The sequence below is a fragment of the Thermothielavioides terrestris genome, chromosome 1 (assembly GCF_000226115.1).
Source record: "Thermothielavioides terrestris NRRL 8126 chromosome 1, complete sequence".
NCBI classification, from domain to species: Eukaryota; Fungi; Ascomycota; class Sordariomycetes; order Sordariales; family Chaetomiaceae; genus Thermothielavioides; species Thermothielavioides terrestris.
In genome coordinates this window covers 8,653,646-8,673,680 of record NC_016457.1, presented here as the reverse complement: position 1 = coordinate 8,673,680, position 20,035 = coordinate 8,653,646, and the positions used below count along the sequence as shown (strand labels likewise).

The window sequence follows — 20,035 nt, the reverse complement described above, 5'->3', positions numbered from 1 at the left end:
ACCGGGACCCTGTCAAGTACGAAGTCGTACCATTTCCCAAGCTGTTTTCCAAAGATTCGACAGGCGTGGCCATCTTCTTGGTGCAAGCCAGCCTGCTGTAACACTTCAAGTTGTGAAGGGATTTTATTCCCCGGCGCTGTCTGACGGCAATAAGCCAGCCCTGGAGCGGAGACCCCGAGAGGCTAAGGCCGGCAAGTTGCAGTGTGCGACGAGCCAGATCATTGCAGGATGCCACCAGCCGAGTGCTTGCTCCGTTTGCCCGCGAACTCAGACGCGCTTGAGAAAATGGAAAGGTTCGCCAGTCGGCTGTGAACAAATGGTCCTCCAAGTTGCCGTGCGTCACACACCTCCCACAGGACGGCTTCTGGGTTCCAGCTCCTCATTGCGTCCTCGTTGGATCTCGGCCTTGGAACCACGCTAGGTTCCATGTTCATCGAGATCAGGGTCCGAGTGCGGCCCGCATCTTGTCTCACATCCTGCACAGAAGAGCCCGACGAGCAGTCGTCTGACGCCTGCAGCACCACATTTCCACTCGCTTGGGAGGTTCAGGAAAAAAAGAGCAACCGCTTCGTTGCCGCGTGCAGCAGCTGATTCCCCCCACAAGAACCTCGACTCGAGACAAAATGGCTTACCGTTCGCCCGCCTCAATCCCCATCCCGTCGAACGGCGCCGCCGCTGCGTCCAGTCCCGTAGTCGAAACCCGCACCTTGCTGACGTTCCCGACCGAAGGCCTCCCGTCGCCGCGCATCGTATCCCAAGCCAACCTCCGCGCTTTCCCGGTGCGCTACCCCGCCGGCTCGCCTCCCGCACAAACCCAAATCAACCGCTGGCTATGCTGCCGCTGCGCGGAGGAGGGTTACACCGACCCCGTCGGCATGGTCCACTATCCCTCTTCTTCTTCTTCTTCCTCCTCCCACGCCGGCAGCAATAACAACAACAGCAGCAGCTTCGGCAATAGCAACAGCAACAGCAACGAAGAGGACCTCAGCGGCAGCGGCAGCGGCGGCAGTGGCAGCGGCGTGTGCTGGCGCCCGACCTGCCGTCACCGGAAGTGCGTCAACTGCGCGCTGTTCGCGGGCCCGCTGGGCCGCGACCGCGAAGCGAAGCTGCTGATCCGCACCGTCGGCGGCCTGGCCGCGTCGCCGCGCTTCCTCGACCCCGTCCACTGGGAGTGCGCCGGCTGCGGCGAGTGGGCCCGCAACCGCTTCGACTCGCGCTGCCTGCTCGGCGTCACCGCGTGCGCCAACCGCGCCTGCGTGCTTGGCTGGCGCGCTGGGCAGGCGCAGCTTCTTCTCGGGCTGGCGGGTGCGCAGGGGGCGGGGAGTGGGATGGGCAGTGGCGGCGGCGGTGGTGGTGGTGGTGGTGGAAGCGGTGGCGGAGGCGCGGGCGTGCTGAGTGCTGACAGCGTGGTGATGAATAGGTATGGGCAGAGGCTCGGCACGGCGGACCAGCGGGTGGCGCTGGCGGACGGCCCGTGGGATTGGCAGCGGAGAGCGCTGGGTGATCCGAGATGTGCGATCGTTGCTGGTTTGAGGGCGGCTATGAAACGGTCTGGGAGCAATAGTGCGAACGGTGCCCATAGGAGCGCGTGTGATCTGGGGACGTTGTGGAGGGACGGGGAGCCGGTGCCGCACTATCCCTATCGGCGGCCGCCCCCGGTGCATGAGAATGATGTTGAGGAGAACAATGAATATGAAGGTTCGTATCTGGCGGGGATGCCGACGGAACCGCGGGACAAAGGGAAGAGGCTCGAGCAGCATTACACTACGCCCAGTCCAGTGGTCGTGGATCCCATAGCCCTCAACCCGGCCGGGCTTGGATTCCCTTCGGGATGGAATCACTTGTAGAGGTAACACCAAAGAGAGGATGAGTTGACAAGGAAGCCGGGCAGCGATAGGAGGGACCCTTGACTTGACTGGGCTGATGGGGCTATCGTCTGGTTTGGCAACACCGAACCGTCTTGAGTTGACCAAACTCTCTGTGACAGCTCCTCGACGCTGTGACTGACTTCTCCGAGCTGTCCATGTGAACCCTCGCAATTCGTGACAGTAATAATCCTGAGAGGCATGACCGAGAAAGCAAGGAATCCGACACTGGCAGTGGGCGGCGTTGCTAACACGGTGCCGCCAGGGAGTTCAAAGGCGATGTCAGACAAGTGAAAGCCGAATGGAGTATGCAATGAACATTGAAAGCTTCAGGCTATAGCTTGTACAACGAACTCGGGGAACCATGGTTCCATCTGCATCTATCCTTTGCGAACATCGTAATTGGGTCACGTAGCCTGGGCCGAGCCAAAGCGTCGGACGATGGATGCTTTGACACCAGGTGATGGAACGCAGGAGCCAGTCACAATCTCAACATCCGAAAGGAGCTTGGAAAGAGCTTGATTCCATAATTACACAGGCTTGGGTAGTCAGCTGTTTGGATGACGCGAGTATCGAAACGTTACTGGAATCCCATGTCGCATGTAACATCGCATGCGTTCTCGATTGGTTGAACTGGTAGGAGAGTGATAGTAAAGAGACCTAGCATGTCATTTTACCTGTATACAGGCTAGGAAATTGAACGCGAGTGTTGAACGCAGTGGTGGAAGCTTGTAAAGAGTGATGGTGTTTTGCGCGACCGGCGGCGATAATGTGGTGGAAACCGAATCAAGATTCCATGTTGCACAGATTACGGAATACAGCAGCGTTCATTGCTGTGCCCCACGCGAGCCAACAGTCCAATCAGAACACAGGGCTTTTTTTTTCGGCGGGGAGGAGTCAAAATTTTGGCATCATTGTTCCGGGTGCGATTTGGGCCCATGCTCTAACCTGGAAGCTCGCCGAGCCCGCTTCAACTGGCGACAAACACTCGACCGACCTGCTCGGAAACTTCAGACCGCCCCGCGACCTCCAGATTGCTGCCCGCTCTGTCGCAGCAATCGAACGGTACTGCGTTCTAGCCCTCACAGCAGCTTACGGGCGCTTGCTAACCGCAGCGTCGCAACAGTGAGCCAGGCGGCGCGTCGCACAGGTCAAGTACGGACGGAGTCAAGCTCGGAGTCAAGCACGGAGCCGCTCGCGGTGCCGCCAGTTGATCGGGCTTTCCTCTTCCCACCACCCCGCCGACCGTCTTCGGCCTGCTCATCCAACCCCTCCGACATTCTTTCCTCTCGACCGCCTTCCCTTTGCCGCGGGACAACCACTCCCTCCTTCGTTCCGGATCTGCGACTACAATCATGGCGCCTCCCAACGGGACTGCAGGCAAACCTGCCAAGACGATTTCTCGGCCTCCCAACCGAACCATTATTCCAGCTCTGCCGCTCAACTTCCCTCAGCGCCCTGGCAGCAAGCAGTCCTCTGTCACGGCAACGGCCTCTTTGCCTGCCAAGCCCCAGAACGGTGTCCGGCAAGCCGACGAGAAACCGGCGTCGGTTGTGCCGAAGCACGGGCAGGAGTCGCCGAAAACAACGTCGACCGAGCTTGGCCCAACCTCCTCGAGCAATCTCGACGCCGCGACAGTCGCTGTCGCTCCCGTTCAAGCTGCAGCAGACGTAGAGCAGCCTGGTCCTGTGTCGGATGAAGACGAGCGCGCAAGAGGTATGCCCGAGTTACCATTCATTCAGCACCGAACACAAACCTTCCCTTCCCCACCCCATCCACCCCTTCGGCCTGCCCTTTGTGTGTTCTGGACCCGACTCAGCTGTCGCATGGGAGACACCCTGCTGACAAGAGCTCCAATGCAGAGACGCCTCCAGTTCTACCGACTCCCGTCCCGCCCGGGCGGGCCAGATCCCCAGTCCATCACCGACCCCCTGGTCTGCCCAACCCCGCGCCCGAGGCTATGGCCACGTCCGGTCCCGCTCCCGCTCCCGGCGTCCCCATTCCCGCCCCACATCCTGCCATGATGAATCGGCCGGCGTTCCACCACCAGCCCCATCCCAGCAACGGGAGCTTGGTTTTTGGGGCGTTGCACGACTCCAACGGATCATCCCCTGCACCCAGGTCTGGCGGAAGCGTGTTCCCTCCCCCTCCTCCCGGCATGGTCCCATACCCGCCGGCCGCCGTGGACAGCTATGGCCGTCCTCTCCTGGTATCCCCGGTTGTCGACGGTTACGCTCCCAACCTTGTCAACCATCACGGACCGCCGACTCCGCACAGCTTCCACGGGTCTCAGTCACCGGTCCAGGCCGAGGAGCACGGTGCCCCTCGTTATGCGGTCAATGGCTCTGCCGCCTATCCTGCCGACCCGGCAGGCCAATCCCCCATGCCGCTTGCCGGGATGAACCCGGCCATGAGCGGTGCGGTGCACCCCGCTACAGCGCCGGTCTCTCTTTATCAGAGCCTGCACGATCAGGAGGAAACTTTGTCTTTCCTCAGACACGGCATCTCGGACGACTCTTTTACCGATTGTGTTCTCGTCCTTCGCTTCCCCGACAAATCAGAATTCCAGGACCATCCCGATTCCCGGCAGCTTCACCGCGTCCTTACCACTCACGGCCACCGTTTCATCTTCTCTCGCAGCCCCATGCTCACTGGGGTCATGAAGCGCGAAGGAACCGTACCCGGCGGTGTCATTTCCCTCGACGTCCGCGACGAGTATATGCGGTCGGATGTCTTCTGGTACTGCCTGCGTAGCCTCTACGGCTGGAGCCTTGCAAACGGTATTCTTCCTACCGAACTGCGCCTCCGCGACGCGAAAGATGACTTGAAGACGGCGCTCAGCTACGTCGTCACTGCGCGGTATCTGCAGCTGCCGTGGGTGCATTCCGTTGCCCTCCACCGCGCAAGCCGCCTCCTCTTCTGGAATACGATTGAGACGGCGGCTGTGTTCGTTTCCAAGATTGCGGTCATGTCGCCGCGGAACGATGGCTTTGGCGTAGCAGAGCTTCTGGATCAGGTCCTGGCCTTCCTTGTCCACAACTTTCCCGTGGATTTCGTGCTCGACGCAAACGCCGGCGATCATGGGCTCCCTCGCCTCCCCCCTTCCAGCCCTGTCCCCGGCAACCCGAACGCGCCCACCATTGCCCATGGCACGACCGGCCCAGCTCATAGCCGGCAGCCCTCCAAGGCCCAGGCGCAGATGCCGCGGAATCCGCGCGTCTCTTCCAACCTTCGCCTGTCTCAGATCAAGTTTGGAGACATCTCCCCGACCAAGAACGGCTCCGTCTCTCCCTCTCCCCCGAGCAACGGGCAGTCCCCTCGTGCACCGACTCCGAATGACACCATCCTCTCGCGCATTCTCCTCAACTTGCCCTTCGAGCTCCTGAAGCAGGTCCTGGAACATCCCCACCTGGCCAAGCTGTCCGGCGATCTCAGCCCGTCCTCCCGGCAGTCAATGATCACCGAGATCATCGCTGAGCGGGAATCCCGGCGGCTGCGAGCGCTCGAGAAGGCGGACCCGCAGCTTCGAGCCTACCAGGAACGGGTTGAGAATGCGGCAGCACCCCTGGTGGTCAGGCATATGGATGAATTCTGGGTCAACAACATGGGCTTCAAGGAAGAGGTGTTCCCTGGAGACCTCCCATATCTCGTCCACACGTGGTCGCAGACAGCCTCTTCCAGCGTCAGCTCATGAGGCCTGCCGTCGACGACACGACATGTCTCTGCCGGCTCTTACGACGTGACGACTTTTGGGGGCTTCGGGCTGGGTGACTTCTGGGTTGGTTGTTCTCTCTTGCATTCATCGCGCCACATCCTCTCCCTGCCTGGCAGGGCTGTGGTCCGATGCAAAACATTTTTCCTATGGTCTCCTTGGTTTTCTGCATTGCGTCCGGAGTCATGCGGTTACACAAAATTGCCTGTCCTTACCCTGTCGGGGCGGGTTAGAGGGCTCATATGAGCGTTTGTTGCTTGGGCCATGTTCATTTTCGGGTTTCCTGTACTGTTCCCTTTTTGATCCCCTGGTATCTGCACCTGATTACGGACGCGACGACTTGGGGAAACAGGCTCTGATGGGTTAAGACTTGGGCGGCAGAGTTGCTTGGTTCTGTTCGGTTATGGGACCCTTCGTAAGTCACATGCCCAAGTGGGCCGCGACTTGGAGTTTTTTTTCGCTTTGGGATTCATCGATTCGGGCGGGCACACTGCTCATCAACAAGAGGGACGGGGCAGGAGAGGTTGCATCTTCTGGGACGGGTTTTGCTCTAGGGTACTAGGGCATTCATGAGATGGGGTTCGGAGAACAGGAGTTAATTGATCCGGTGATGCTGGAAAACTGCAAGGGCTACGAAATACTTTACAAAGGGGCGATGGCAAGGAAGGGCTGTCACTCCCTGACAGACAGGCGAGTGTCTTTGGTATCCAGCTGCGAGGCCGCTGGGGATTTGGGAGCCATAAAAGGCAAGCGCCGTTGGGCCGGAACAATGCCTCTCTAGTCACATTGAGTGACGATGGTGGTTTGCGAATGTACGCAATCCTACGACTGATGGCAGCCGAACATGGATCAGGTAGCTCGAGTTTACAGATACTGTGGGACTGTATGTAACGTATGTACTGTATGTATTTCGTTCATGTATCCCGAGATCCGAAGACATGTGCTTGGGGTGGGGTCTGGGGCGAGCTGCAACCCTTGGCGTCACTCTGAGCCGAGGCTGTAATTAATTGCGTCAATGCAGCTCGCGCTGAACCTGCTCTGCTTTTCATCACTTCCAGGTTGCCTGCTCCCAATTCGTTTTCTACCGCGGGAATTTCAACAACCGCTGCCTCACACGCTTTCAGCTACCGGGCTGCAAAATTCCGCCAGAGTACGCGACACGACGCGAGCCGATGCGACACGCGTTTGCGACACGGTCATTGATGACCGACGAGATTTCACTTGTATTACGCGCGCACGCGGCTTGGACTTGCAACGACATCTGATCCGCGATCTCGATAAGCGTCTGAGCCCTGGCGCATTGACATTATCCCACACATCGCTCGGCCGCTGATAAACCAACGCGAAGACGGACCGGAATGGCGTCGCGCGCCGGACGGCCAAGCTCCAGCAGTCCAGCCAGCGGCAGCGGTCCGCCGCCGGTGACGGCACGATCGACCACAGATCCCATCCTCCGCAATGCGCTCCGGTATACGATTTCGGCGCGCGAATACGCGGCTCTTCATAAATATGTCATTTCACGCTCGCGCGCCCTCAAGAAGCGGGCCCCAACCGTCGACACGGTCCAGAGGATCATCGACGGTCCCCCCGGGCGCGCCCAGTCAAAGGACAGCAAAGGAGCGGCCAAAGCGCGGGGGAAAGGCAAGGAGGTTGAGGAACGGAGGACCGTGGCGGTAGAAAATGGGGACGAATACAATGCGCGGGCAATCCGGCACTCCATTCGCGTGTTCGTCGCCACTGGCGCGTTGATGAAGCTCTGGGGCGCCGTGTCGGCGAGGTTGACGGGGAAGAGACAGGAGTATGGCGTCCCTCCGTTCATGCCATTGTGGGCGACAAACAGAAGACGTGCTGACGCGCATGCTCAGTTCCGCATCGGCGACGCAGAAGAAGCAACCGCTGTACAAATCGCCGACTCTCCGTCTCTCCCTCTCCCTCAGCACCATCCTGCTGCTGTACCGTATCCTCTTCCGCTTCTTCACCCGCCTGCGCACCCACATCCTCGAGCCATCGGGCGCGCAGTTCCGGCTGCGCAATCCAAAGACAGCTAGGACGCTGAGCTCGCCGTACGCGCCCGCCGTGGGCGCCTCCCTGGCCGGCCTGGCCCTCGGGGTGTATCCCAGCCGGCAGCTGCGCGTGACCATCGCGCTGTATGCGATCTTCCGCGCGCTCGAGTTTGGGTGGAACTGCGTCGAAGACAATGGCTTGGTGTGGGGATGGGAGAGGGGGAGCCACGGCCAGGCGGATACGAAAAGGCCGCGGCCGTGGTGGTGGGGCAGCTGGATGCTGCAGCCGTTCGCCTTTGGGCAGCTGTTCCATGCGCTGGTGTTTGACCGAGACTGCATCCCATCGGTGAGTGAATTGTTTTGGAGGCTGGATCAGAGGCCGAGATTAAGGTGCTGACCGGGCGTTGCGCAGTTCTGGAGCAATTTCGTACTGAAGAACTCGTCCACGTATCTGCAGCCCAAGCCCGAGGACTACCCCGTGGGTCTCAAATGGCCTCAGGCGAGCGAAATCGTCGATAGTCTCGCCCAGATGGCGCGGCTCAGCTGGCCGTGGGTCAACCCCCCTCCACCTCCACCCCCGACATGTCCCTCCTCTCCTGCCTGTCGATAGCTAATCCCTTACTCCAGAGCCTACATCTCCCCGACGCTGTTCCCCAACAAAGAGGACATCCTCCCCGCCTCGGTGACAGCCATTTCGCCCATCACGTCCGGCGCGCACCCGCTGATCACGTCCCTGTCCTGCGCCACCATGCACCCGGCCGACCCGTCCTGCACGCGCACCTTCATCACCCTCTGGCTGCGCGCGCTCCCGCCGCTCAGCCGGCTGCTCTTCGTCGCCTACTCGGCCACGCTGCTGCTGCCGCGGCTCGGCGCGCTGTACCACGCGCCGCTGGCCACGCTGCACCGGCTCGTCTCGAGCGCCCTGCGCATGGCCGGCTTCCTGACCGGCGCCCTCGCCACCGCCTGGTCGTCCGTCTGCTTCTTCCAGACCTGGCTGCCCCGGACCTTCCTGCCCACCCAGCGCTTCTTCCTCGGCGGCTTCCTCGCCGGCCTGTGGGCCCTGCTGGAGCACGGCCGCCGCGGCAGCCGCGCCGTGTTCCTGGCCAGCGCCAAGATGAGCGTCGAGAGCCTGTGGAAGGTCGGCGTCAAGCGCCGGTGGTGGCGCGCCATGAAGGGCGGCGATGTCTGGGTCTTCGTCGCCGCGCTGATGCTGACCGGCGTGGTGTACGAGCGGGATGCGAAGGCGGTGAAGGAAGGCGCCTGGAGGAAGGGCATCAGCTGGGTGAGGGGCCAGGGATGGCGGGACTGGGGGATGGAAGAGGACGACGAGGACGAGGAGGGGGAAGGGCGGGTGAAGGAGGAGTGAGACGGGGTAGGTTGCACTGGCAAGCGCTCTGTGAGGATGCGCTGCCGGCCCCTTTGATGAGCTGACTTATGATATGATGTATGAACCTAATACCTTTAATTCTGGATTAGTTAGCGGTTTGGGACAGCTTTAAAGGGCTGCCGAGCCGACGGTATTACTACCTAGTTACCGCGAGTTGTTGGTTCTGGCTTGCTTGTGGCATCGCTGCGAAGCCAATGCCAAGGTCTTGCTTGAGAAGTCGCGAGGGGCAAGATGGAGACTGGAGTAACTGCTTATCCAAGACACTCTTGACGCAGAGGCTCCAATCTTGCGCTCTTCAAATGAGATTGTGGACAGCTGGTCAATGCCATGCATGATGCGGCACTAACCAGGAACACTTTACCCTTCACTCAATAACGAAGTCGCCCGCCAACCTCAAGTCCCGACTACTCGCCCCGACCCAGACGGCATACCTCCCCCTCCTGAGCCGCCACTGCTGGGCGACGACGTCCCAGACGCTCAAGTCCCTCCTCGTCAGCTCGAACACGGCCTCGCGCGCCTGGCCGGGCACCAGCGGGCCGACCTTCACGAACCCGCGCAGCTGCCGCACAGGCGAGTCCTCGCCGGCCCCGGGGACGCCCACGTACAGCTGCGCGACCTCGGCGCCCTCCACCGCGCCGGTGTTCGTGACCGTGCACCGCACCACCGCGACCACCTCCCACAGGGCGGGATGCCCGCCCTGCACCACGGGCACGCTCTGGTCCGGGAACTCGGCGGGCGCGGCGGGGGCGCGGCGCAGCAGCGAGACGGCGAGGCCGGCGTAGGCGAAGGAGGTGTAGGACAGGCCGAAGCCGAACTCGAAGCGCGGGGCGAGGGCGTCGCGGTCGAAGGCGCGGTAGTCGATCCACAGCCGCTCGGTGAAGTTGGCCTCGGGGAAGCGGGCCGCCGACACGGACGAGTTGAGCAGCGCGCCGTAGTCGGCCTCGGCCCGCGCCACCGTGTACGGCAGCCGCCCCGACGGGTTGACGTCCCCGTAGAGCACCGCCGCCAGCGCGTGCCCGGATTCCTGGCCCGGCAGCCCGGCGAAGAGCGTCGCGGTCACATTGGGGTGCGTGATCCATGCGTCGACGGTGCGGATGCCTGGTGGGAGCGAGTCAGGTGGCTGCTTTTTTGCAAGGCGGGGTGTATATATGCATGGCGATGAGGAGGGGAAGGAGGAGGAGGAGGAGGGGAAGGAGAACGTACCAGCAGAGTGCACCACCACGATGGTGTTGGCGCACCACGAAGCCACGTTCAGCACTAACCGGTCGCTGAAGTCGTCGGTCAGGCTCGTGCGGTCGAAGCTCTCGGAGGCGTAGGCGTTGATGAAGACCAAGCAGGCGTCAGCGTTGACGTACGGCGTTGGGTTTTCCGAGTAGAAATCCCAGCGCAGGATGCCCCTGTCCTTGCTGAGGCGCTCTTGCAGAGCCTGGAACGGAGAGACGACGTAAGGCGGTGAGTTTCCGCCCGATCCTCCGGCGGTGATGAGCGTGCCGTTCAGCGTGTTCCACCCGAAGTTGTCCTCGTATCCGCCGCCGTATCGATCTCGGTTCTGCCACGGACCCGCCTTGACGGTCGCGTCATAGCCGTAGACGCAGAGAAACCGCGGTTTCTTAAAGGGCAGGGTGTTGTTGATGTTCTTCACCAAGACTGTGCCAGCCGCGCCGATTTCCTCGATCAGCTTGGCGTGGTCCGCCTGCACGTCGACGGGGAAGTGTTTCTGCATATTGGTGTATATGGCAGGCGGCGGATAGTCGTTTTCCTGGTGCAAGTAATACCAGGACGCGAGGATACGGGCGGCCATGTCGCCGAGGCGCTCCTCGCTCACCGACCCATTGCGCACCGCCTGGACGAGCTCGGCCCCCCAGAAGCCGGCGTTGGGCATGACGAGATCCAAGCCGGCGTTTGCCGAGGCGACACCAGACATCTGTGCGTCCCAGTCGCTCACGACGAAGCCCTCGAAGCCGAGCTCGGTCTTGAGGATGCCGTTCAGCAGCTTCGAGTTCTGGCAGGCGTACGAGTGGTTGGCGCGCTGATAGCTGCACATGACGGCACCGGCTCCTTCGCGGAGCGCGTCCATGAAGGGGAAGACGTAGAGCTCGTGCAGGGTGCGATCATCGACGTTCGCACTGATGGCTTCGCCGAGGGGAGTCCGCCGGCGACGGAACTCTTGCTCGTTCAGCAGCCAGTGCTTCGGCGTTGCGATGACGCCGGCTTCCTGGATGCCACGAGTGATGGCACCCATACCGACGCCGGCGAGATACGGGTCGTTGCTGAGCCCTTCCCAGTTCCGTCCGCCGCGAGCAACGCGACCGAGCGGACCGGCCACGGGGCCCAGGGCGACATTGACGCCCCTGCCGCGGAACTCGCGGCCGATGGCGCGGCCGTACTCGAGCATGAGATCACGGTCGAAGGTGGCCGCCACGTGGATGCCGGCGGGGAAAGCGGACACGAACTCCTGCCCCCGGAGGCCCGCGGGGCCATCAGCGAAGCACAGGCTCGGGATGCCAAGCCGGGGCACGTCGCCCGTGTTGCCCACGCAGATGCCGGGCCAGCCGCGCGTCACATTGGCTTTCTCCTCGACGGTCATGCGCGAGACCAGGTCCCGAGCGCGGCCGTAGGCGGACGCCCAGCGGGCGTCGGTGGAGCCATTGCCGAGTGCTTCGGAGCCGAGTTGGTTAGTAGGGCCGGGCCGGGGAGCGTCGGGGACGGGAGAGGGAGTCGGGAGAAAAAAGAAAAAGAAGGAGGAAAAACAACAAAGAAAGGGGCGGAGGGGGGCGGATCCTACGTGACGGGTAGACCGGGGGGCTCAGCCCATAGTACGGCACCTCGGACAGTTCCAAGCCTGCTGGCAGCGAGCAGGCGGCGCAGAGAAGCGCGGCGGCTGTCTTGGTGCTCAAGACGGCCTGCCCCGGCTCGGCCCGCGACTCGCGGCGGCTGCGGGGCAGCATGCCGTACAATGCGCTTCTCAGTACGTTCATGGCGGCATAGTGTAGTGTAGTTAATAATCACGATGTGACAGAGGAATAACAAACTTTGTTGTCTGTTGGTCAGTCAATGGTGTTGTGTGTAGATCAGGGGATGCAACAACGAAACCCGGATCCGACTGTCGGGGTCGGTTAACCAAACGAACATGGGGGAGGCTGCGGTCACACCAATTGCATTGCCCAACGGTAATTGCTTTTTTGGGGCGCGAGGACCGCTGTTGGCCCTGCCAGATTATTTTTTGGGCTTGCCCGCCCAGTGACGTTTGAAGCCAACGCACACAACGTTTGAGATGAACTGGTGGAAGCCTTGCTATGCAAGTTGGGAGATGGAGATACGGATCCGTACGGAATATTCCGTACTCCTGACAGAGTTGGGACCACAGCGGAAGTCTCCGCCGTGGAGTGGCCAGCGGGTTCCATGAACGATGCTTCGTCCCTGACTCATGGGTGCTGGGGCTAAACATTAACTGTACGGTGTACGGATTACTTGCTTGTACCTGTCAGATCAACTCAGCTGTAAGGTACCTTAAGGTAGTTACTCCGAAAAGAAGCAACACGGTGCGGCTTGACCGGCGGCTCGGGATGCGCAACCGCCCTCTCTTATCTCGCCAGCCGTTTAGGTTGTAGAGTGCAACAAACTAGTATAATATTACTTCCGTGTAGGACGGCAACTCCCAGAGTTGGCTCGCAAATCCGCCAATTGAAGGCAATGAATGAAAGCGCAAATCGGCGTTGCGGCAGCGGAATATTAATCGGCGTGGCGGGCGCCTCAGTCAGGGGCAGTCGGAAATCGAAAACACGGGCGGCGTCGACTTGCTTTTGACGTCTCGCGTCTCCGGTCGTTCAGTGAAACGTGCCAGCCAGAATACACAACAATCCAGCCTCGCAATTCGACAAGCAAGGGATGCCGATCAGCGAGCGTCCTGTATGCACACATCATACGCTCCAGATCAGGTTGCGAGGCCTTCCCTTCTGTGCCACATCCCCTTCACACGATTTCCGCCTCAACATTTTTCGTTTGCCGCGATGAGCTTTTACGGTGTATCACAGTAATCACGGGTTGTGGGGGTGAGGTGCGCCGTTCGTGCCGTTTGCGATCGTATGACCTCAGTACACTAATCTCTGCGCTGCTTCACCAAAGACAACAGAGCCTCGGTGGAACGGAGCACTGATGAGCTGAGCTGCATTCCATACACACGTTGAGGACCTCCATCTAATTGGCGTTTTAGTATATCTCCAGGGCTTGGCAGGTTGAGTCACGAGGTCCGAAGCTCATCTTCGGCGATGCATCGGCATCGTTAACAAACCCGCGCAGTTCGCCAGGCCTGTCGATCCCATTAGCCACTCGCGACCCAAGGGCGAAGTGGGAAAGTGGGGATGTTCCGCTGCCTCTGTTCTTCCTTTGGATTGTACATCCATCCACGAGTGGAATCCGTGATTCCCAAAGCAACGGAATTTGGCCAGGGATTGCCACGAGGCCAGGATCCATCGCAAGGTTTCAGCCAGAAATTGAGAGCCCTACGGAATATGGAGGTGCAATCCCAGTGGAGGCTGGAGTACCCACACTAACCACCAATACATACAAGCACTTTTCTTCTCCTACACCAAATGCTCATATGGCTGAAACTTGGCGCCTGAGCGAGCTGGAGTCGGTGGGCCGTGTTGAGTGTACTTTTACACAGGATATGTGCCGGCGTGGATGCAGCAATGCGACAGATAACGACCGCTGCGTTCTGCTTTCGTGCTGCCTCGGCTGTATTCTGTCCACGATAGTACCCGACTGTACTCGCGTTCCCACTTTCAGCTCAACCGGGTATACATACACTTGTTTATCGGGGGCTTTTTCTGAGCCGAAAAAGCAAGAGACGACTTGAGCACCAGCAAAAACATGGACGAGCGGAAATTGGTCTCCCCTCCTCTCCCTTTCTACAATACACTCTGAATTACACTATGTGTATTCCGGAGTGTAGTATCCTGACATTCCTGACAATGCACTTGTGACTGTACGCACGATATAACAGGGGCCAGTCGGTGCGCATTCAAAATTTCAGGAGCGAGCTGAGGAGTGGAGATACGATGCCCACCAAGCTTGCCCCCAAATAGCTAAGCGTCAGGAACGGCTGCCTGATTGGTTCGCGGAAGCCGTGGCCGACCCGTGTGGGTGGGGCGGAACCTTGTTCGAGGTGATGTACACTAACTAACGGCCAGGGTTGGGGCCGAGGGGGTGGGAAGGGGCGTGGCTATTGGTTGGGAGACAGATCGTCCTACGGCAAAGAAGCTTCTATTGTGAGGAAGCATTTAACTTCTGGCGCTGCCCAATGCCCAATGGCCGTGACTGCGTGGTGGAGTGGATGTATACGTAGTGGAGTGTAATCCGTACACTACACGGCATTGCGCCGTGTGCAGCATGCAGGCCTGGAACATGCTGCCGCCAACCTCGCAGTCCTGCATCTGCCCGTCCCGATCGCAGGCATAGAGAGCCCTAACCAGGTACCGAGCGCCGTGAACGAATTGTCATTCCCATGCTGTTGCCCCTATCAGTGCCTCTGAACCATCCTTCCTCTCTGGAGCTTGATACCCCGTTCGTCTTATTGTTCGGGTGGAGAGGAATGAAGCCAGTCGCAAGATCCCTGCTGAGCCCTTTTTCTCTCCCGTTTCCAAATTTCTTCTTCCTCCCTGGCCAGCTTGCTTACACACACGAAGGCCACACCACTGGCCTTCCCCGCTTGGGCTTGAAGCTGAAAGCGGTCCAATCAAATCGAGTCCGCCGCGGTATTCTTACGCTAGTGGACGGAGCATGCACGCACGGCCAACTCCTGGTTACCAGCCGACACCCCGAGTGGGGAGAGGCAATGCCCATTCGAGTATAGACTGGCACTGGCTCCCTTGCCGTTATTGGAGAGGCATTATCCAATCGCGGGGCCCAGAGACCGGGATTGTGATGCACCTCTTTCCGCGTTTTGACTCCCTCGACCCTTGCCGGCCTCCACTCATCTGGCGAGCGTGCGCGGTCTTGCACTTGGTGTCCAGGCCCGTCCTTTCCCTCCGTTTCTTCCCCAGACCCAAAACTCCATGCCATCACGCATTCCAAGCCGACGTTCTCTGGCTCCTGGCCTTCGAATGCACTCGAAGGTCTTGTCCTTCCTTTCTGTTGTTGTTTAAGGTGCCAATTCTACCTCGTCCGCTCCTTCTTCAGCGTCCTTCTTCTGCCAGCAGCCTCGGCTTTTGAATCGAACTACCGACGGAGCGGAGGAACACCCGGAGCGAGACCGCCCCACGCCCTCATTTCTTCGACCGCCGCACCCTGCAACGACACGCCAGTCGATTCCGAATTCGCCACTCGAGCCGCTTTTCTTTGTCCCAAAGATACCAGCGACTCAGCTCTCCCACCGGTTCACAGGCTTCTTGCAGAAAACCACGGCGGGAGTGTGCAGCATCACGGGTGCCACAGTCGATGCGACCCATTTGGGCTTGCGTGCCATCTTCAACCATCTGAAGCCTATTCGGCAAGGCTCCCTTCGTCGAGGTCAATCTTGAGACGAACGCTTGGTCACAGCTCCATCTGGAACCCAGTGGAGCCTGGGCACCGCTCGCCGAGCGCTTGAGCGCATCACCAGTGGTACGTCGGCCTCGGCTGAACTCTGCCCGCCCTCAGCTCGACCGCCTGATAGAGACGCCATGTCGCTTTCCTCAGTATTCATTTGCGTACAGCAGACCATGGGGCGCGGCGTGCGAAAGTTGGATTGCGTTACGCCAGCCCGGCCGAGAGGTCGTATGGCGGCTCTGATCCTCCCTACGCGTTGCACACGTTCTCAATATGTCACTCTCAAGCCCCATGCTGCAGGCGCTGTGCACTGTTACACATCGTGATCATACTGACTGCCGGGATAGACCACCGAGAGGGAGACATTCCCAACCCCACTTCGCCCCGGCTGCGCGGACGCGTTGGCCCTTGTGCCACGTCCCATCCGGACTCGGCCTACATGAGTCGTCGCCTCCCCTCTTTGGAACCAGCAGTTCTGTGAGCTCGTCGTCGCGTTTTTGGATTACCTCGCCCTCGAGTGGTCGATGCCGCTGTGTGGAGAACGCCTCTGAAATCGCCACGATGAATCGTTTCAGGACGAAAAAGAGGGCGAAAGATGACCTTTCCGCCGGCCGCTCCAGCGAAGAGTCGGAGCAATCCTCGCTCTCCTTTTTTCGCAAGGGGAAGAAGACGCAACAGGAGGAAGTCAAGAAGGAGTTTGACCTGGCCACCGCTCTGCCATCGAACGATGACTTCCGCACTAGCCTGCTGATGGCCAACTTGTCGGCTCGATTTTCCATGTTGAGGGAGCAGGACGACCCAAATACGAAGATCGGGAAGGCTAGCGATGATAGCGTTCTCTTCCCCAAGCGGCAGTCCCGGCTGGCCGATTTTGGCTTCGGAGGAGGTACTGGCCTGTCCGACATCGCCGAAGTCGAGTCCATAAGGGGCCAAACCTTCCTTCGCACCACCTCGGTTGCATCAGACGATCGAGAGTCGGAGAACGGCGGAAGTGTTCTAACCCGTTCCAGACCAACCGAGGGCAACAACCTGTTCGGTGGCAGGCAGAAAATCTACAAGATCTCCGCAAACTCAGGGAGCGGTCTGCGTGGCCGGGCGCTCTACGAAGACGACGTGGCCTTGTCCGCGTTCCAACGCTGGAGGATAGCAGAGAAGGAAAAGTCATTGGAAGACCATGATAATGCCGAGTCCGAGAGTGGGCGCGAGGAAGACGTCCATGATCGTCCCGAGTCCCCGCCTCCCGTGGGGTACAATCGCAAGAGGGAAACCGCATCTACCACTTCTTCGGCCTCCATGGCCCGCAACTCCACAGCAGCTACGTCCATCGCCTCGCAAGCGGCTGTTGCGCCCAAAGACGGACAATCGACCTCGAATACGTCGACATCCACCATAATTTCAGGCATTCCCGAGCGCAGTGTTACCCGGACTCGGCGGCTATACGAGCAAAACTTGAACCAGGACATGCATGAACAGCAAACCTCAGTATTGTCACGAATCGAGCACCTGACGCGACCCCGCGCGTTTGGCACCAGGACGCCCGACCTCTCCGTGGCCGGCACGTCGCAAAATGACGCTCCTGTCGATCGCTTCGCCAGCAACAGGAACCTCCTTAGCAAGGGCAGTGCTCCGAATCTCAGGTCAACGAGCCCAACAGGCCCGAGCCGACCAATTGGAACTATCGACTTGGGCGTCAGAGCCCCAACGGACGGCAAGCCCAGCCTCGGTGGCTTGCCCCCGCTCAGCCCGCCCGTCAGCGAGACAGGCGAGCTGCCGACCCTGCCGATTCTGCCTAAGGACGTGGGCAAGGCAACGGCTTTGGGCATTTTCCAGAAACCCACACAACCCTACGACGAGTCTCAATATGTTGAGCGCCAGCGTCAGCTTCAACAAGGCCGGGAGACGCCGACCCAAAGGCACAGAGTTGAATCTAATGACGCAGGCGGTGTCGAGCCACGAAAGCCGGACGCGAAAGTCCCCCCCGTACAAGCTCGACCCGAAGCACAAGAGGTACGGCTGCCTCCAACGCCCGTTACAGACGGAGAGACGCCTCAGCCGATCGCTGTTAACCCGCCCGCGCTCTCCGCGCCCACTGAGCTTAACATTGAGCGGCCCTCTGATCAGGACCACCCGGCGTTCAGGCAGTCGGCGCTGCCGACCCCACTCTCCGTTGCGGGCAAGATGAGGGGCGACACCTCTCCGATCGCCAAACGCGATAATTCGGCCTTGAATTCGCAGCAGCCATCGCCGGAAGACTCGCCAACCCTGGGCCCTACCGCCGGTTTGAGTGGGCTCGTCCGTCAGCATCTTCGCACAGAAAGTGTGGACTCGTCACTGGACGCCGGTGGGTTTGAGGTTTCGGGGCCCGAATCATCTGGGAACGCTTGGTCCTCTTCGGGCCGGGATATGGCGAGACTTCACCCTGGCAGTGCGACCGAGAGGGCGGCGATGGAGGCAGTGGATGAATCGAAGCGTGACGCCTCAGACTCTGTTCCGATGGACCGCTCCAGCACTGCCACTGAGGACGAGACAGACGAGTTTGCGAACCAGCTCGCTGAGGCGCGGCGTCGTGTGAGGGAGAAGCTGACCTCGTATGTCGAGTCCGATAGCAGCAGGGCTGCCTCTCCTCAGCCAGGGCCGGCGGACTCTGCAAGCCTCTCTTCGCAGTCTTCAAACCCTCTGGGGATCCTGAAGCCGAAATCCAGTCGGGGATCGCTCATCGATCGGTCGCGCAACATGGTGACGGGCCAATCCAAAGGGCTGAAGATTCTGGGCCTCGGGGCCGCAACGATGAGCACCTCACCCTTGCCGGGCAAGCAGTCGTTCGAAGAGAAGGAATTTCCTGCCTTGGAGACTATGAAGGAAGAGGTTTCTAGGGAAGACATCGCACCCCCAAACCATCAGATGCCGAGGGCGGGATTCTCTGGTGAGCAAGATCAGGACGAGGACAACAACGCCACCCACCCGGGCCTGAAGGCCTTCAGACAAGCCCGGCGGGAGCTGCAAAGGCGGAAGGAGCTCGAGACACTCGCCCGGCACCAAGCGTCGCAGACTTCGCCGACGCCGGGCCAAACGCTCGACCAGGCAAACGGGCCACAAGGCGTGGGGAGCGCAGACCGAGGACCGCGGCAACGAACGCCTAGTGGGGAGAGAAGGCCACCCCCCGTCACGTACAGACAACGACCCCCGAGCGACGAGCACAGCTACAGCTCGCCGGGAGCCGCGAGGCCGTCTGGAGAACGCTCGAGGAGCGGATCTGAGGCCAGCGGCGGCGGCTCCTCGAGCAGCCGGCCGCCTCGTTTGAGGACCAATACCAACACAGGACCTCAAGATCAACTTGGGCCGCCGCACTCGGGACGACCTATGATGCGCTCACCCGGGTTACCTGGGACGGATATCAAAGGCTCGCCCATGATGCCCCCTTATCCGTATCCCGGCCGCGGGGGTGCGCCTTCGCCTGCGCCTTCGCCCCATCTCGAGCGGTCGAGATCGGCAGCGAACCTTGCTCAGCCCACGGGGCGGCCAGGCCTGGACCCGCACTCTGGGCAGCCGTCTCCAATCTCGCCGATGGGATTGCCCTCGCCGGCGCCTTACGCGATGGGCCCTGCGGGTTCTCCGGTGGGTACCCCCACATCGCTCGGGCCGCGCCCTCGACAGGCTTCATCAGCTGCGCAGTCGCCCGCTCTGGGACCTGCTAATGGGTTCACGGGCGGACCCGCGAAGCGGGCCGTCGACAAGAGGGATATCTCTGAGCCCACGTTTATGATGTCGACGAGCCAGGTGCCCACGACGAGTTTGCCACACCATTCCCCGCATCCACAATATCCACCGCCGCCCCACCAAGCCCCTCCCGCGGCGCCCGGCATGGGCGATACGGGCCACGCGTACGGCGGGCCAAGGTCGCGCTCAAACAGCCATGTGGCTGGCTCTGCGCCGCCTGTTCCGCCCATCAACCCCCGCCGCAGACGCGAGGACTCGCGCAACCGGGCACCCTCCGAGGCAGCGGAGATGACGGCTCCTCGGCCGCCGTTTGCCAGTCATGCAAACAGCAGTACCTCGAGTGTCGACTACGACGACAACCGGAACGGCGTTCCTGTCGGCGAAGATGAGGGCGGCAACAGACCAGACCAGCGGCGACGGCTGCGAAAGGCTCCCCCGGATATGCAGGGCACCGCGCCCAGGCCTTACCCCGGAAGGTCGAGAGACAACAGTCCGTCATTTGTCGCCAGAGGCCCACCGGCGAGCCGCAGCGTGGCAACGTCGAACCTGGGGCCCAGCTCGGGCATGGGCGTCCCCGGCGGTATGATCTGAACCCTCGGGCCGGCCGGTTCTCGCTCAACCCAAATGTTGTTACCCTTCATCTAATTCCATTCTTGGACCTGTCATTTGTGCCTTTTCCCACCCGGTTTGCCTCTCTACATCTGGAAGGGTCGCCGGCGCTCACATGGAGGACACGGCCGATCCTCTTATCGCCCATGTATGAGGCTATGCATTCGAGATACCTCTCAAGACGCCCTATAGTGCGTGGCGCGAAGGGGTGTCT

General features: G+C 60.7%; 5 protein-coding genes across 5 annotated transcripts; 4 read left to right on the top strand and 1 right to left on the bottom strand.

Moving 5' to 3' along the window:
- Positions 1-623: 623 nt before the first annotated feature.
- THITE_158368 (uncharacterized protein) lies at positions 624-1,847 on the top strand (the record flags this gene model as incomplete). The annotated part of the gene is made up of 1 exon (XM_003650737.1): positions 624-1,847. The coding sequence occupies one exon, from the start codon at positions 624-626 to the stop codon at positions 1,845-1,847; it is 1,224 nt and encodes a 407-aa protein (XP_003650785.1).
- A 925-nt stretch (positions 1,848-2,772) lies between these two features.
- On the top strand, positions 2,773-5,855 carry THITE_2110604 (uncharacterized protein). The gene is made up of 3 exons (XM_003650736.1): positions 2,773-2,930; positions 2,992-3,581; positions 3,728-5,855. Exon 3 carries the CDS (start codon positions 3,826-3,828, stop codon positions 5,557-5,559), a length of 1,734 nt encoding a protein of 577 aa, XP_003650784.1. The 5' UTR covers positions 2,773-2,930; positions 2,992-3,581; positions 3,728-3,825; the 3' UTR covers positions 5,560-5,855.
- Positions 5,856-6,647: 792 nt separating this feature from the next.
- Positions 6,648-9,191, top strand: THITE_2110598 (uncharacterized protein). Its single transcript, XM_003650735.1, has 5 exons — positions 6,648-7,375; positions 7,443-7,926; positions 7,993-8,129; positions 8,208-8,952; positions 9,057-9,191. Exons 1-4 carry the CDS (start codon positions 6,936-6,938, stop codon positions 8,944-8,946), a joined length of 1,800 nt encoding a protein of 599 aa, XP_003650783.1. The 5' UTR covers positions 6,648-6,935; the 3' UTR covers positions 8,947-8,952; positions 9,057-9,191.
- Positions 9,171-12,250, bottom strand: THITE_2110595 (glycoside hydrolase family 3 protein). The gene is made up of 4 exons (XM_003650734.1): positions 11,753-12,250; positions 10,171-11,625; positions 9,315-10,065; positions 9,171-9,252 (listed from the first exon to the last, which is right to left on the bottom strand). The coding sequence occupies exons 1-3, from the start codon at positions 11,943-11,945 to the stop codon at positions 9,332-9,334; spliced, it is 2,382 nt and encodes a 793-aa protein (XP_003650782.1). The 5' UTR covers positions 11,946-12,250; the 3' UTR covers positions 9,171-9,252; positions 9,315-9,331.
- Positions 12,251-16,056: 3,806 nt separating this feature from the next.
- On the top strand, positions 16,057-19,803 carry THITE_2142342 (uncharacterized protein; the record flags this gene model as incomplete). The annotated part of the gene is made up of 1 exon (XM_003650733.1): positions 16,057-19,803. The coding sequence occupies one exon, from the start codon at positions 16,057-16,059 to the stop codon at positions 19,801-19,803; it is 3,747 nt and encodes a 1,248-aa protein (XP_003650781.1).
- Positions 19,804-20,035: the final 232 nt, after the last annotated feature.